General features: G+C 36.4%; 1 protein-coding gene across 3 annotated transcripts in view; it reads left to right on the top strand.

Annotated features, from left to right (window-relative positions):
• LOC105229953 (uncharacterized) overlaps window positions 1–11898 on the top strand; it is a 133908-nt gene extending 122010 nt beyond the window's left edge. For 2 of the 3 annotated variants that reach the window (XM_049452307.1, XM_049452306.1), the window contains exons 8-11: window positions 376–728; window positions 5047–5131; window positions 5219–5614; window positions 10662–11897. In XM_049452307.1, the coding sequence (XP_049308264.1) occupies window positions 376–728; window positions 5047–5131; window positions 5219–5614; window positions 10662–10771 (944 nt within the window). In that variant the 3' untranslated portion in view covers window positions 10772–11897. Of the gene's footprint in view, window positions 1–375; window positions 729–5046; window positions 5132–5218; window positions 5615–10661 lie in introns of all 3 variants that reach the window. The other variant, XM_049452305.1, reaches the window with a different exon arrangement.
• The last annotated feature ends 640 nt before the right edge of the window (window positions 11899–12538 follow it).

The following is a 12538-nucleotide window of genomic DNA, read 5'->3' as shown; positions in this document are numbered from 1 at the left end:
AGCGTTTGGCGCATAAATCAAAAATAAACTTATTTCTATATATATACATGTGTGTACAAACATATATGTGTGTGTGTGTTTGTGTGTATGTGTCGCTGCAATATCTACGCATAGAACGCATGTCAACGCATTTTAGCATAGACAAAGTCAAAGTAGCAATAACAATACTAGCCACAAAGCCGAAATTTGCATATTTTCCTACAATACAAAAGCAATAGCAAAAACAAAAACAACATAGTTAAATTATGCTTATGCAAACAATTGACAGCAATAAATGATTTATGCGTTCTAACATTACACATTTCTTAATTTTTATCACATGACAGCTTATGCTAATTCCAACTCTTTCTGCTCTCTTCTTCTTTCCGCCGACAGTGCAACGCCCCATAGTGGACATTAAGAATCGCCCGAGGATTCCCATACCCGACGAGGATCCGTACAGCGTGGCCGGCAACGGCAGCGGCGGCAGTTCGGGCAGCTCTGGTTTCGGTGCTGGCAGCAGCCATCATTCACAACAACAACAGCAGCAGCAGCAGGCCGCCGTTAGTATGGGCATGCACACCATGAATGGCGCTGGTATGAATGGTGGCACCGCTGTCGCTGGACATGTGGCCGCCACACGTGAACAGTTGCTGTTGCAGACACAACAATTGGCTCATAAACGCAGCGAGAAGCCGCCGAAATTGCCGCCACGCGATAATATTTACTCGCATGACATTATACCCAAGGTGAGTGCTTAGCATATGAGTGTTAAAATATTTAACTTTTTTTTAGAAAATGAATTAAAATACTGCTTAAAGAATATATGCGACAAATGACAAGAAAATTTAGTTTAACATTTTTTTTTATTATGAATATTTTAGTTTTTTTTTTTTAGGAATTTTATATTTTTAATTGTAACATAACCACAAGCAGAAATTGTTAATTTCTGTAGCTAGATCTTCAACTTTCAGTAAAATTTATTTTCTGTCTTTATTATGAAGCCCAAAAGTTGATAAGAAAATGATAAAAATGAGTATTTCCTATATTTCTGGCCCACCCTTAGGCTGAATCACAATTTCAATACCATTTTTCATATTTAGTTTATAATGTCAAAAATAATGGCGATCAAATCGAAAAGGCAGATAAAGAATTCAATAGTCGTTGTCTACTTTTTCGTTGAAAACCTAATTTTAAGAACTTTAGGTAAAAGTGGGATTGTGAAAAGTGCGTTACGTAGGCTACACCTATGAACCGCGAACAACGGACTAGATGTTAACTCTACTAAAACAGAACTGCTGCTTTTCACATCTAAAACTAAAATACCTCTATTTAATCTTCCCTCACTTGGTGGTACAGCAATTTTTTTTCACCACAGCTTAATATGTGGGGGTTGAAGTCGATACTAAACTAAATTGGAAGACAAACATTGAAAAAAGGACAAATAAAACGTCTATGGCCTACTACACTTGCAAAATTATACTTAGCAGGTACTGGAGCCTTAGACCAAATATTGTTATGTGTGTATGTACGATGGTCATAAGGCCAGTTCTAACATACGTAGCACTGGTTCGGTGGCTAGCTCTAACAGGAGTATTGAGAGCAGCCTATGAGGGGTTACCGCTGCTATAAGGTCATGTGCGACTGATGCACTCAATACACACCTGCATCAGCATTGACATCTTTATTCGGAGAGTAGCAGCATGTTCTGCTATAAGAATACAAGAACTAGGAGGTTGGAATAGGAAAGATTATGGACATAGCGGCGTCCTGAACCAGCTAAACATAAGTAAATCAAACTATATTCCCCAAAGTTAAATTTTTATATCCACTTCTGGGCGAGGATACCCTCTAAACGTGAATGGAGGAAAGGATGATGCAGTCACTATCCATCCCGATACTCCCATGATCTCGAAATCTTTCTTTCTATCCGACTACTAAACTCAACCAGCCATCCTTCAAGCGGAATTACTAGGTATAGAGAGGGCATGTGGTGCTCTATTGCATAACTGCGTGATACAGAGAGAAATCATATACACGGATAACCAAGAAGCATTGCTAGCATTTTCGACGCCACTATTTAATTCTAGCGCAATTAGCAGCAGCAGAAAGGCTTTAAGCTCACTGCGGAGTCAACTTCACCTGTCCTTGATTTGGATTGCTGCTCACAGCAACATTTTCGAGTTTGGCAAAATAGGAACCTCTGTAGATGAATCTGAAGCGCAGTTAATACCATGTCCGCTGGGAACGATCAACAGAGATAAATAGCACAGTGCAAAAGGAAATCAAAAATCAACTGTAACATAACGAAACAGATATGGCCCAAATATGATAATACCAGAACCAAGGACCTAGCGACCATAACGGGACACTGGCCGTTTCGAGAATACGCGATAAAAATGGGTCTGCCTTATAACAATATTTCCCGCAGTTGCACGCTGGAAGGGACTAAGGAAACAGTCTTCCATTTTAGTGTGAATGTCTAGCTGTAGCAAAAACCAGACACAGAGTATTTGGAACATATTAGGCATCAACCATTGAATAGCACCTGCCTACCTGTCTAAAAGTGAGGTCACATTTTTCCTATAGGGATATGTAAAGTCCAAAGTCTTTGCGGACAACCTTGCCTTGAAATGCGTGAACGATTCATCGAAAATTGGACTTAACGAATGGACCATATCAGATGTAGCCGCGGTGATATTTGAAAGAAATGATCTTAAAAAAATGCCAAAAAATGTTCTCATTAAATTTAAGGCTTATGTGTTTTTTCTTTAAAAAAGAAGGAAACATCGCAATGGATCGGCCCTTATAACCTCTAGCAAACAGCTATGTGACACAATGCAACAACTCAAAACATCTGGTTTTCTTTTATTTTTATTACAAATAAAACTTATTTACCTATCAACAAATCATTGAAACATTTCAGGCGAAGAAGGGCAGCGCCAAGCAATAAACCTTAAAACCACAACAAGAATAATAAAAACAATTGCTGCAATTTACATTACAACGCCAGTTAAATACAATAATCAATGCAACAATTTCCAAATGCAAAACTCGTTCTTTGCGCACAGGTACTCACTCGCACACATACTTATAATTGAATTTTATGCATATGTAATTACAACCTACACACACATATGTATATGCATACATAAGTGTTGTTAGTTGATAGTGTGTCAAAATAACTGCATTTATCGCTCGATATCGCGTGTAATTAATATGCGAAGAATGTTGCATTTATTGCGCAGGCGCACACCGAAAAACTCACATATATCCACATGCACTCATACAGTTCCAATAACACAAGGTAACGCAAATATTTAGGGCATATGAGCGTAAATCGGTATATGTATTTATAGAAGAGGTTATTGTTTTTATTTTTGTTGTTAATGGTAATGGTTATGTTGCTGAAATAATTGTGTTATGAAACTAATAAATGGTTAACACATTTGTGCCTCACCTGATGATACACTTTAATTGCGAAATAATAAAAAATTACAAAAAAAAACAATCTTACTGCACCAACTAGCGTAGGTTTTGGATAAAAGTAAATATTAAATATAGATTTCCTATAAAAAATGGTTATACATATATTCCGTATATAGGTTCGAAACCTTTAGGAAACAATTCCAGTTCTAAATAGGGCTTTCAGTCTTAAGTAGAATATTCTTAAGGATGTTCTTTAACAGGATCTACTCGGATACTCTATGCAGTAAAAGTCCAGATAATCAGGATGGTTGGAATGGAAATTCCTCCTTTGTGTTGTCCATTAATACCGAAAAAAAACCCTAGACCCACATTGATCAACGAATCGTTTTGCACTTTCCAAAAATGTGCTGTGGGTAATTGACATTAATGGTGTCAATTAGTATTATCTTATAATAAGTTGAAGGTAAAATAATTTATTGATTGAACCTTAATGCCCAATTAGTAATTTATTTTGTAAATTTATGGTGGAAAATTTGTTAATTGTATTTAAATTGAGTCAATTATTAATTGCTTTATATAAGTTGAAAGTAAAAATTGAGTTAATTGAATCTTGTTTGACTCAATTAATAGTTTATTCCTATAAATTAAAGGGGAAAAATTTATATTGACTCTTAATTGAGTCAATTAGTAATTTCTTATTTTTCTTGACACACTTGAAATCACCAATTGACACCAAATAGCGAAGAGGAAGAGCCATTGGCACGCTGTTGTAAACTCAGCTATAATCGCGTAAGCGTTGTCTACGCCAATAAATAAGAAGAAGAGTAATTTGATTTTATATACAATTTTTTAAGTCGATTAAATTAAGTAGCTAAGGAGGATAAACACCAGATGGTTTATTAGTTTTGATAATTTTTAAATAGTTATATAGTATTTAGGAATCTCAAGACCCATATTGATCAACGAATATTTTTGTATTTACCATAAAGACGTGTCTGTCGAGATATTTCAACCTCAGTCTGGCAAGAGCTAGATAATATAGAAGGAGGTGACAAAGATGGTTCAACGTCGCCTTCTTTCATACACCTTTGCCAAAGAGCGTCAAATACATAGAGTATTTAGCTACACATCATGCCAATCTATTGGACAGTGTCCAGCCAGAACACCTACAATAGTAACGAGATTGGCTTTGCTAAGCGCTAGTAGTTCAGATGATCTCTTATGATTCACTCTGGGCCAGAAAGATCCTCCCTAGAGGTTTAAAAGTTCAACGTCAGTACTCAAGGCGGTGTCGGATAACCGACTCGACTCCAATCAGAGGAAATAGAGGAAAGCGTGCCCTGCCAGCTCATCGGCTTTGCAGCTTCCAAAATATTAATATTATATATTAGAAAAATATAAAGAAGGCGTTCTGTAAAAATATTGTCTAGGGTACACTGGTTTCGCAATAATTCCTTATACATAGATTTTTACGGTGAAAAGTGAATTTCTGGTCTTAAACTTAAAACCGCTCTGAAATCAATGAAATTAGTTGCTTATCTACCGAATATTAATTATTATCATATAAGCATATTTCTGTTGTTGCTGTAATTAATACCTAAATTGCATTTAACATCTATTTATTCTTACTTTTTTTAGCCCGATTACGATGACATCGAGGTAGACACCAGAATCAAATTATCACGTGGCAAATCAGACAAAGGCAAAGACAACAAGAAATATGGTAAGTTGCACACAAAGTGCACTGTAAATATTGCCACGAACAATACTGAAACCTGCGATGGCAACTCGCACTCGAATTTCATTTCAGATGATCCTTACTATTGTGGTTTGCGCGCACGTGTACCGAACTTCGTGAAGACCTCAAAGTCCAGCAAGGAGCACAAGGAGCATGTTACCAATGGCACACTGGTTAATGGCAATGCTGGCAACACGAATGGCAACAGCAACGGCAGCAACATGAACACACTCAGCCAAAAGAAGAACTCCATGATCCACATGTCGATGACAGCGCCCAATTTGCACGCGATGCACGTGGCAGCTCCACAGCCGCCACCGCACATGCATCCACATCACATTCAGCAGCAGCAGCTGATGGCCGCCGCTGCAGCACACGCCGTGCATCATCATCACCCGGCAGCGGCCGCGCACCATCACGTGCCACAGCATCCGATGTGGCAGACGCGCAGCTTCGAGAGCGGCATAGGTATTTATGATAGTAGTAGTATTGGTTGTCAGCAGCAGCAGCAGTACAATGTGCCGACTGCGAATTTTCACATGGACCATCAGAACAACAACAATAATAACAACAATAAGAACGGCAAAAAGAACAAAAACAAAAACAAGAACAAGAATCAAACGAATGAAGCACAGGCACAACAAATAACCTTACATACACAAGCACAAGCACAATCACAAGTACAGGCACAAGCACAACAACTACAACAGCAACAGAAACAACAACTTCACAATGCACTGCCACAGCTGTTGTCTGCCGCGGCGCCAATGCGCCTGCCAGCGGACACAGCGCACGGCATGGACGGACACGAACACGAACACGTACTTAACAACAGCAACAATAACAATAACATATACTTTAGCGTACACCAACAGCAACAACACCAACAACAGGAGCAGCAGCGACAGCGCCAACATCAATTTCAGAATTTAGAGCAAACGCGCCAGCGCCATCATCATCACCACCACCAGCAGGAAGGCTTGCTAGATCACAACAACACTCATCACAACAACCAGCGCCATCATAGCCGCAATTGCGCGCGCCGCCAATTGGCACCAAATATGCGCGCCTACTATGCGCCACCGCACACTGACTCAGACTATCCCGACCCTGACTTAGTCTATGCTGACGCTCAGCCAGCGCCTGTGGGTGCCAACGCGCGCTCAAGTCGGTCGCGCTTTCGGCGCCTCACACGCGAATTGCAACAAACACTTTCGCCGCACCGCTTCCGCACGAGTCGGACACGACGCGATGCGAGCAATTCAGTCGGTAGCAACTGCAATTGCGTTAGCTGCTACACCTTGGCGCCATTGTTCGGTGTTGAGCAACCAGCGCGGCCACCGCGCAGTCTCAGCCAGCAGCAATTGCGTTTGCACCAGCAGCTAAGCGGTAGTTTGGCGGAAATACCAGCGCCACCGCCACCGCCGCCACTACCACCGTTGCCTACAGAGCAAAAGCGGGCGCCGCGTGTGGACAACAGCGCTGCACCAGAGCGCGCTAATGATGGAAGACGCGAGCCGCTTGGTGTTGCGCGCAACAAAGGGGTTGGTCACAGCGGCGCGAATTTGGTGAAATGGTGTAGCGAAAGCGACGTTTCATTTTTAAATCCGCAGCGTAAGCGTTTTCCAGCGCCTAGTGATATTTGCACTTACGACGAGGGTTTCGGTGATGCAGATGTAGTGCAAAGCTGTTATGGCGTCGGAGGCGTGCGCAACGCAGAGAGTCACTACACGAACGGAAACGCGGATTCGCCGCATTACGTCAATGATTGCGACTATCGACGCGAAAACGCTGCGCCCCATTATAGTGAGCGCAAACAGCAAGCGCAAGACAGAGCAGTGACACCTGAGTGCAGTGGTGGTAAAAAGAAAGCCTATAACGAATACGCTATGCAAACTCGACGCTATGGCGACTGCCTATACAACGACGACGAAACGGACTGGGACGCGACACATTCTGACCGCTACACAAGTAGACGACGGGAATTGGGTTCACCGTCACCGCCACAATCGCCCTTTGAGCGCACAGTTGTCGATGAAATGCAGCTTGGCAGAGGACGCGTCAGCGCTGGTAACAGATCGGGTTTCGTGCATTCGCCCGCCTTGCTGCGGCACAAATCGCTCTCAATCGAAAGTTTCTTCGAGCAACCGAATGAGGAGGGATCTCTTTATATGTATGGCGGGCGCAAGCGCATTGTGAAAGCGCCTTCCACCACCATACTCTACGACCGTCTACGCGGCAGGGAAGCGCATGGTATTACACAACTAAACGCGCTTGATATGAGACGCGCACGCAATGGGCATGAGAACAGGAAGGAGCATGAAAAGGACATAGACGAATTTGAAGAACGAGAGTTGCTAAACTTTCAACGCCACAAACTAGGCATGCAGATTCCACACAACTCCAGAGCAGATGACGCGGCGTCGCCAGATAAACCAATGCTGCCGCCGCCCTGTTGGCGCGGTAAGAAAAACAGCAATTGTAGTAGTGATCAATTTGTTGTAGGCAATGAAATACCGCCAGAAAATACAAAAACGCCAACAACAGCTGCAAAAACAAATGCAACGACACCAACAATGTCGTCAGCTATTAAACAATTGGGCGGCAGCATTGTGGCCGCTACCACGGCGGCATTCGAAATGAAAGCGCACAATCAGAAGCGTCAGCAGCAACAAGAGAAGCTCAAGCTCCAGGCTGAACTCAAAAAAGTACAACAAAAACAGAAACAACAACACTTGAATAACTATGATCAAGCAGCGAAAGTGCCTAACGAAGTGGCGCAGGCGCAAATTAATAAACTGGATAACAACAACAATAACAGCAAGGAGAATAAGCACTTTCTGTTTAATAATGGCAAACGCAACTATAGCAATGGTGTAAAGAATACAAATGTTACAACAACAAATGTCAATACAGGCGCGCAACAACAAAGGCCAAAAAATCCGAATTTCGAAGCGCTACAACAACAACATCCCCAGAAACATCAACAAAGCCGGCTGAGTCGCTCTGATAGTCGTGTCGACGCTAGCGATATGGAATCCATTTATGGCTATTTAAAGCCACGCAAACCGCGCAGCCTTAGTCTCAAACGCATTCAAATACTCGATTACTGAGCGAAGCAAAATGCTACACAAACAATTACAACATATGTAGATAAAGTGCTTGTGCTCGGACTGTTCAACAACTGCTGCTGGTTGAACTTCTTGACAACTCCATTGCACCGCGACCGGACAGCCCTCAACCGAACAACCACAACAATAACACCAACCAAATCACCCGGTATCGCCGTAAACTGAACGAAAACTGAAATTAAGCAAGAAAATACCAATTATCAAATAGGTTTGACTTCATTCGCCTACTGTTCTCATACTATTTATTTAGGGTTTGGTATTGTTTTTTTGGTTTTGGTAGCGTTTGAATATTTTTTTATATCTTTATAGTTGCAGATTCACTGGAAGTTGACAGTTCTTCCGAAAAAAACATATTTGGAGAAAATAATTTATTATATATTTTTTTACTTTTTAAAAATAATGAAAACCAATGAGGCATCCGGTGTCCATAAAATATTAATTGACTCAATTAAGAGTCAATATACACTTTTCAACTTCAATTTATAGGAATAAACTACTAATTGAGTCATATAAGATTCAAATAACTCATTTTCTACCTTCAATTTATATGAAGCAATTACTAATTGCCTCAATCTATACAATTTAAAAATTTTCTATCATCAATTTATAAAAGAAATTACTAATTGACCCAATTAAGATTCAATCAATAAATTTTTACACCTTCAACTTGTAAGAAGATAATACTAATAGACTCAATTAAGAGTCAATATAAATTTTTCAACTTTAATTTATAGGAATAAACTGATAATTGAGATACGATAGATATAAGATTCAATTAGCTCATTTTTTACCTCTAACTTATATATATGACGCAATCACTAATTGACTCAATTTAATTACACTTAACATATTTTCAGCATTATTTCATAAAAGAATTTTTTAATTTGACCCAATTAAGTTTCAATCAATACATTTTTCAGCTTCAACTTATTAGAAAATAATACTAATTGACTCCATTAATGTAAACTAGCAAATTGTCTGTTTCTGCATGTAGGAAAGAAATACTATTTAACGAAATTAAGAGTCAAAAATTGTCTGGCACAAAATACTAATTAACTCAAATTAACGTCATCATGCAAGATAAAAATATTAATTGCGTCAATTAACCCTACTTAAAAATTGTCTTCTTTTACACACAGGAAGAAAATAACAATTGACTTCATGTGTAGTCAATTAAAAAAATGTCTGAAATAAACTACTAATTTTGTCATATAATATTCAATTACCTCTTTTCCCTCCTTCAACTTATATGAAAGAATTAGAAATTGACTCAATTTAAATATTGAATAAATCATTTTCCATCATCAGTTTATAAAAGAAACTACTAATTGATTCAATTAAAGTTCAAACAAGAAATTTTTTCACCTTCAACATTTTAGAAGATAATACTTCAATAATGTCAATTAGCAAATTGTCTGCTTTCTACACTAGGAAAGAAATACTAATTAACAAAATCAAGAGTCAAGTAAGACATTGTCTGGCAGAAAATTCTAATTGACTCAATGACTATTATTTAAAAATTTTTTGAACTTCAACATACAAGAAAAAATATTAGTTGTGTCAATTAAAACTCTATTAACATTCAATTTAACAATTATCACTCAATTAAAAAATGTCTATAAATTGATTCAAATTGTCAAATTAACAAATTGTCTCCATATGGGAAACATATACTAATTGACTCAATTAATAGTCATGTAACAAATTTTTCAGTCGATTTATTGGAAAATTAAAAAAAAAATAAAATTTGACTTCATTAACATTCACTTCATTACAGCGAACAATTGTCTCCAGCAATTCAAATGAGATTATTCGTGAGTTCACACATTAACCTAAACTAACATAAAAGGTTAATTATCAAATCGTCTGTTTTCTGTATATAAGATTTTCATATAGGAAAAAGTGTTAATTGACTCAATTAAGCGCCAATAAATAAATTTTTTATCTTCTGTGTAACAGAAATTTGCGAACTGGTCTCATTAAGTTGACAAAAAAATCAAAGGTTCTCTAATAATAATGAGAAATATGTATATGTATATAATACTGTAAATAAATATAATTAAATTTTTTATGGAAATCGATTTTTTATAAAATAATCTTACAAACTTTATTGATATTTACAAAAAACTACCATTATAAGTACATAAACAATAATTTGGCGGACCTGGACTGGGACTGGGACTTAGACACTTGTAGTTAGACCTGCCTTTATACAAAAAACCACACACAATAAAAAAAGCAATGAAAATTAATTATGCTTCCACCTACACACTCCCAATTACTGTTGTTGTTTTTACACAAATACTTTAATATATTATTTTAGATCTTTTATTAAAATATTTTCCACCCAATTTCAGTTTCATTAATTGAATTTACATTTACAGATGCCGATTTAGTTGAATCACCATACAATCACATCTATGGACGCTTGCCACTGCCAACACGTGGCTACGTGCCCACACCGCGCACCATGTACATTGGCGAATGGGATTGATGAGTCAGCGGAGCGAGGAAATTCGAAGCATAACATTAAAAATAAATACATATAGCCATATACATATGTCTATATATATATTATATGTCTATGACTTTGCTCTATATACTCAAAAAAGTACTTCATATATAAATATATTTCGATTTGCGTGTATATGCTTATGCGCACGTTTATTATGCAACACAGTGAATATAAGAAATAATATATGCATAGTTTATATGCAACATTTATTAACTAATTGTAAGCTTATATATGTTTATGTAACTGAGTAGCAATGTCTAAGAGTATATATATATAAAACCCATACATATAAAAGAATGTTATTGTAGAGCACGCATAACGGCAATAATAAGCTAAAAATGCGAAAAATTTAGCAGAAAATAATTAGTATTTTCTTTGAAGTATATATACATATATATATATCGACGTAAATATAAAAATATATAAACATAAAGCAATGACAACTATTCTAAAATATATTTTATTAAGCTCGTATTTAGTGCGCTTGCTTACGCTTTTATTTTTCACAGATCAATAGCACGCGCATTATTAGTACTGTTATTTTCATGATATGCAAAAATGTATGGCAACGCTTAAGGTCAAGCATAACTTTGTAAATTTGACGAAGCAATCTAACGCAACTTAGTATTTTTATGCTCTCAGGCTGCAAATGGTAATATTTTTCGAAAATTTTCAACTAAGTATAGCAGTTCATTATTTGTGTGCTTATTATTTTACTTTAATTTTATTTAATTTCTTTTTAATTCACTCATAAAAGCATGCTTATATGTACACATGTAACTGGCAAGATAATTATACACTACCTTAACAGTCAAAAGTTTGGCGTAAAGCAGTCTCAGTAACCGATATACTTATGTATATATACATGTGCATAGAAAATCGAAGAATTTCTCGGCAAATCCCATAAAATTTCATACAAAAACAGTCAAAGCCGCCTACAATGTCGATTAATCAGTGGGACAACATATTTTTCTCCTAATAAAAATGTTGCGTATACGCACTGTGAAACTGACGGACTTAAGCACTGTAAAAAGTACTTTAATTTTTTTTTTTAGTTATGTTATATTATTATTTGTTTATTGTCGTAAAATAATTGATTGATGAATTTAATTTTTTTGTATTTATTAATAGTTTATTATTTTATTTTTTTATTTATTTAATTTGAATTTTTTTTGCAAAGAGTCGAAAAATAATTTATGCTTTAATTTGTTTATTTTTTTCAATTTTTTCCAATTTTGGTAGCCGTGAAATATTACTTTTGTACATATATGTGCGATTAAATGGTTTTATAAAATATAGACATTTTCCCCATTCCTAAGTTACCTTCGTAAATAAATAGTTTCAGTTATTTTTTTTTTTAGTTTACTGGAATTGAGTCCTAAAGTTTCCAAATGTTTTTTTTTGAATATTTTATGTAAGAGAAATAATTAACTTTTATTTATCGCTACTTTTTCCGTCTCTCTTTCTGAGATTTTGAACATTTAAATACAAATATTAAATTTTTTTATATGTTAAAAATAAAAAAAACTTATTTTTTAAATTTTTTTTAATATTTTAAGTTTTTTGTTTTCATGTTTAAAATAATGTAAATTTTTTCGTCAACAAAAAGAATTTTTTTTTAACATTTTTAATTTATTTTTACCATTTTTTTAATAGTTTTTTTTTTTTTGATTTCATGTTTATTTTACAGTATTTTTTCGTCAACAAATAGAAATTTTTTCCCGTTACCCTCGATATATAGATTTT

This window comes from Bactrocera dorsalis, chromosome 3 (genome assembly GCF_023373825.1).
Source record: "Bactrocera dorsalis isolate Fly_Bdor chromosome 3, ASM2337382v1, whole genome shotgun sequence".
Classification (NCBI taxonomy): domain Eukaryota; kingdom Metazoa; phylum Arthropoda; class Insecta; order Diptera; family Tephritidae; genus Bactrocera; species Bactrocera dorsalis.
Note: the sequence above shows the minus strand (reverse complement) of the source record. Positions and strands in the feature narration are given on the sequence as shown.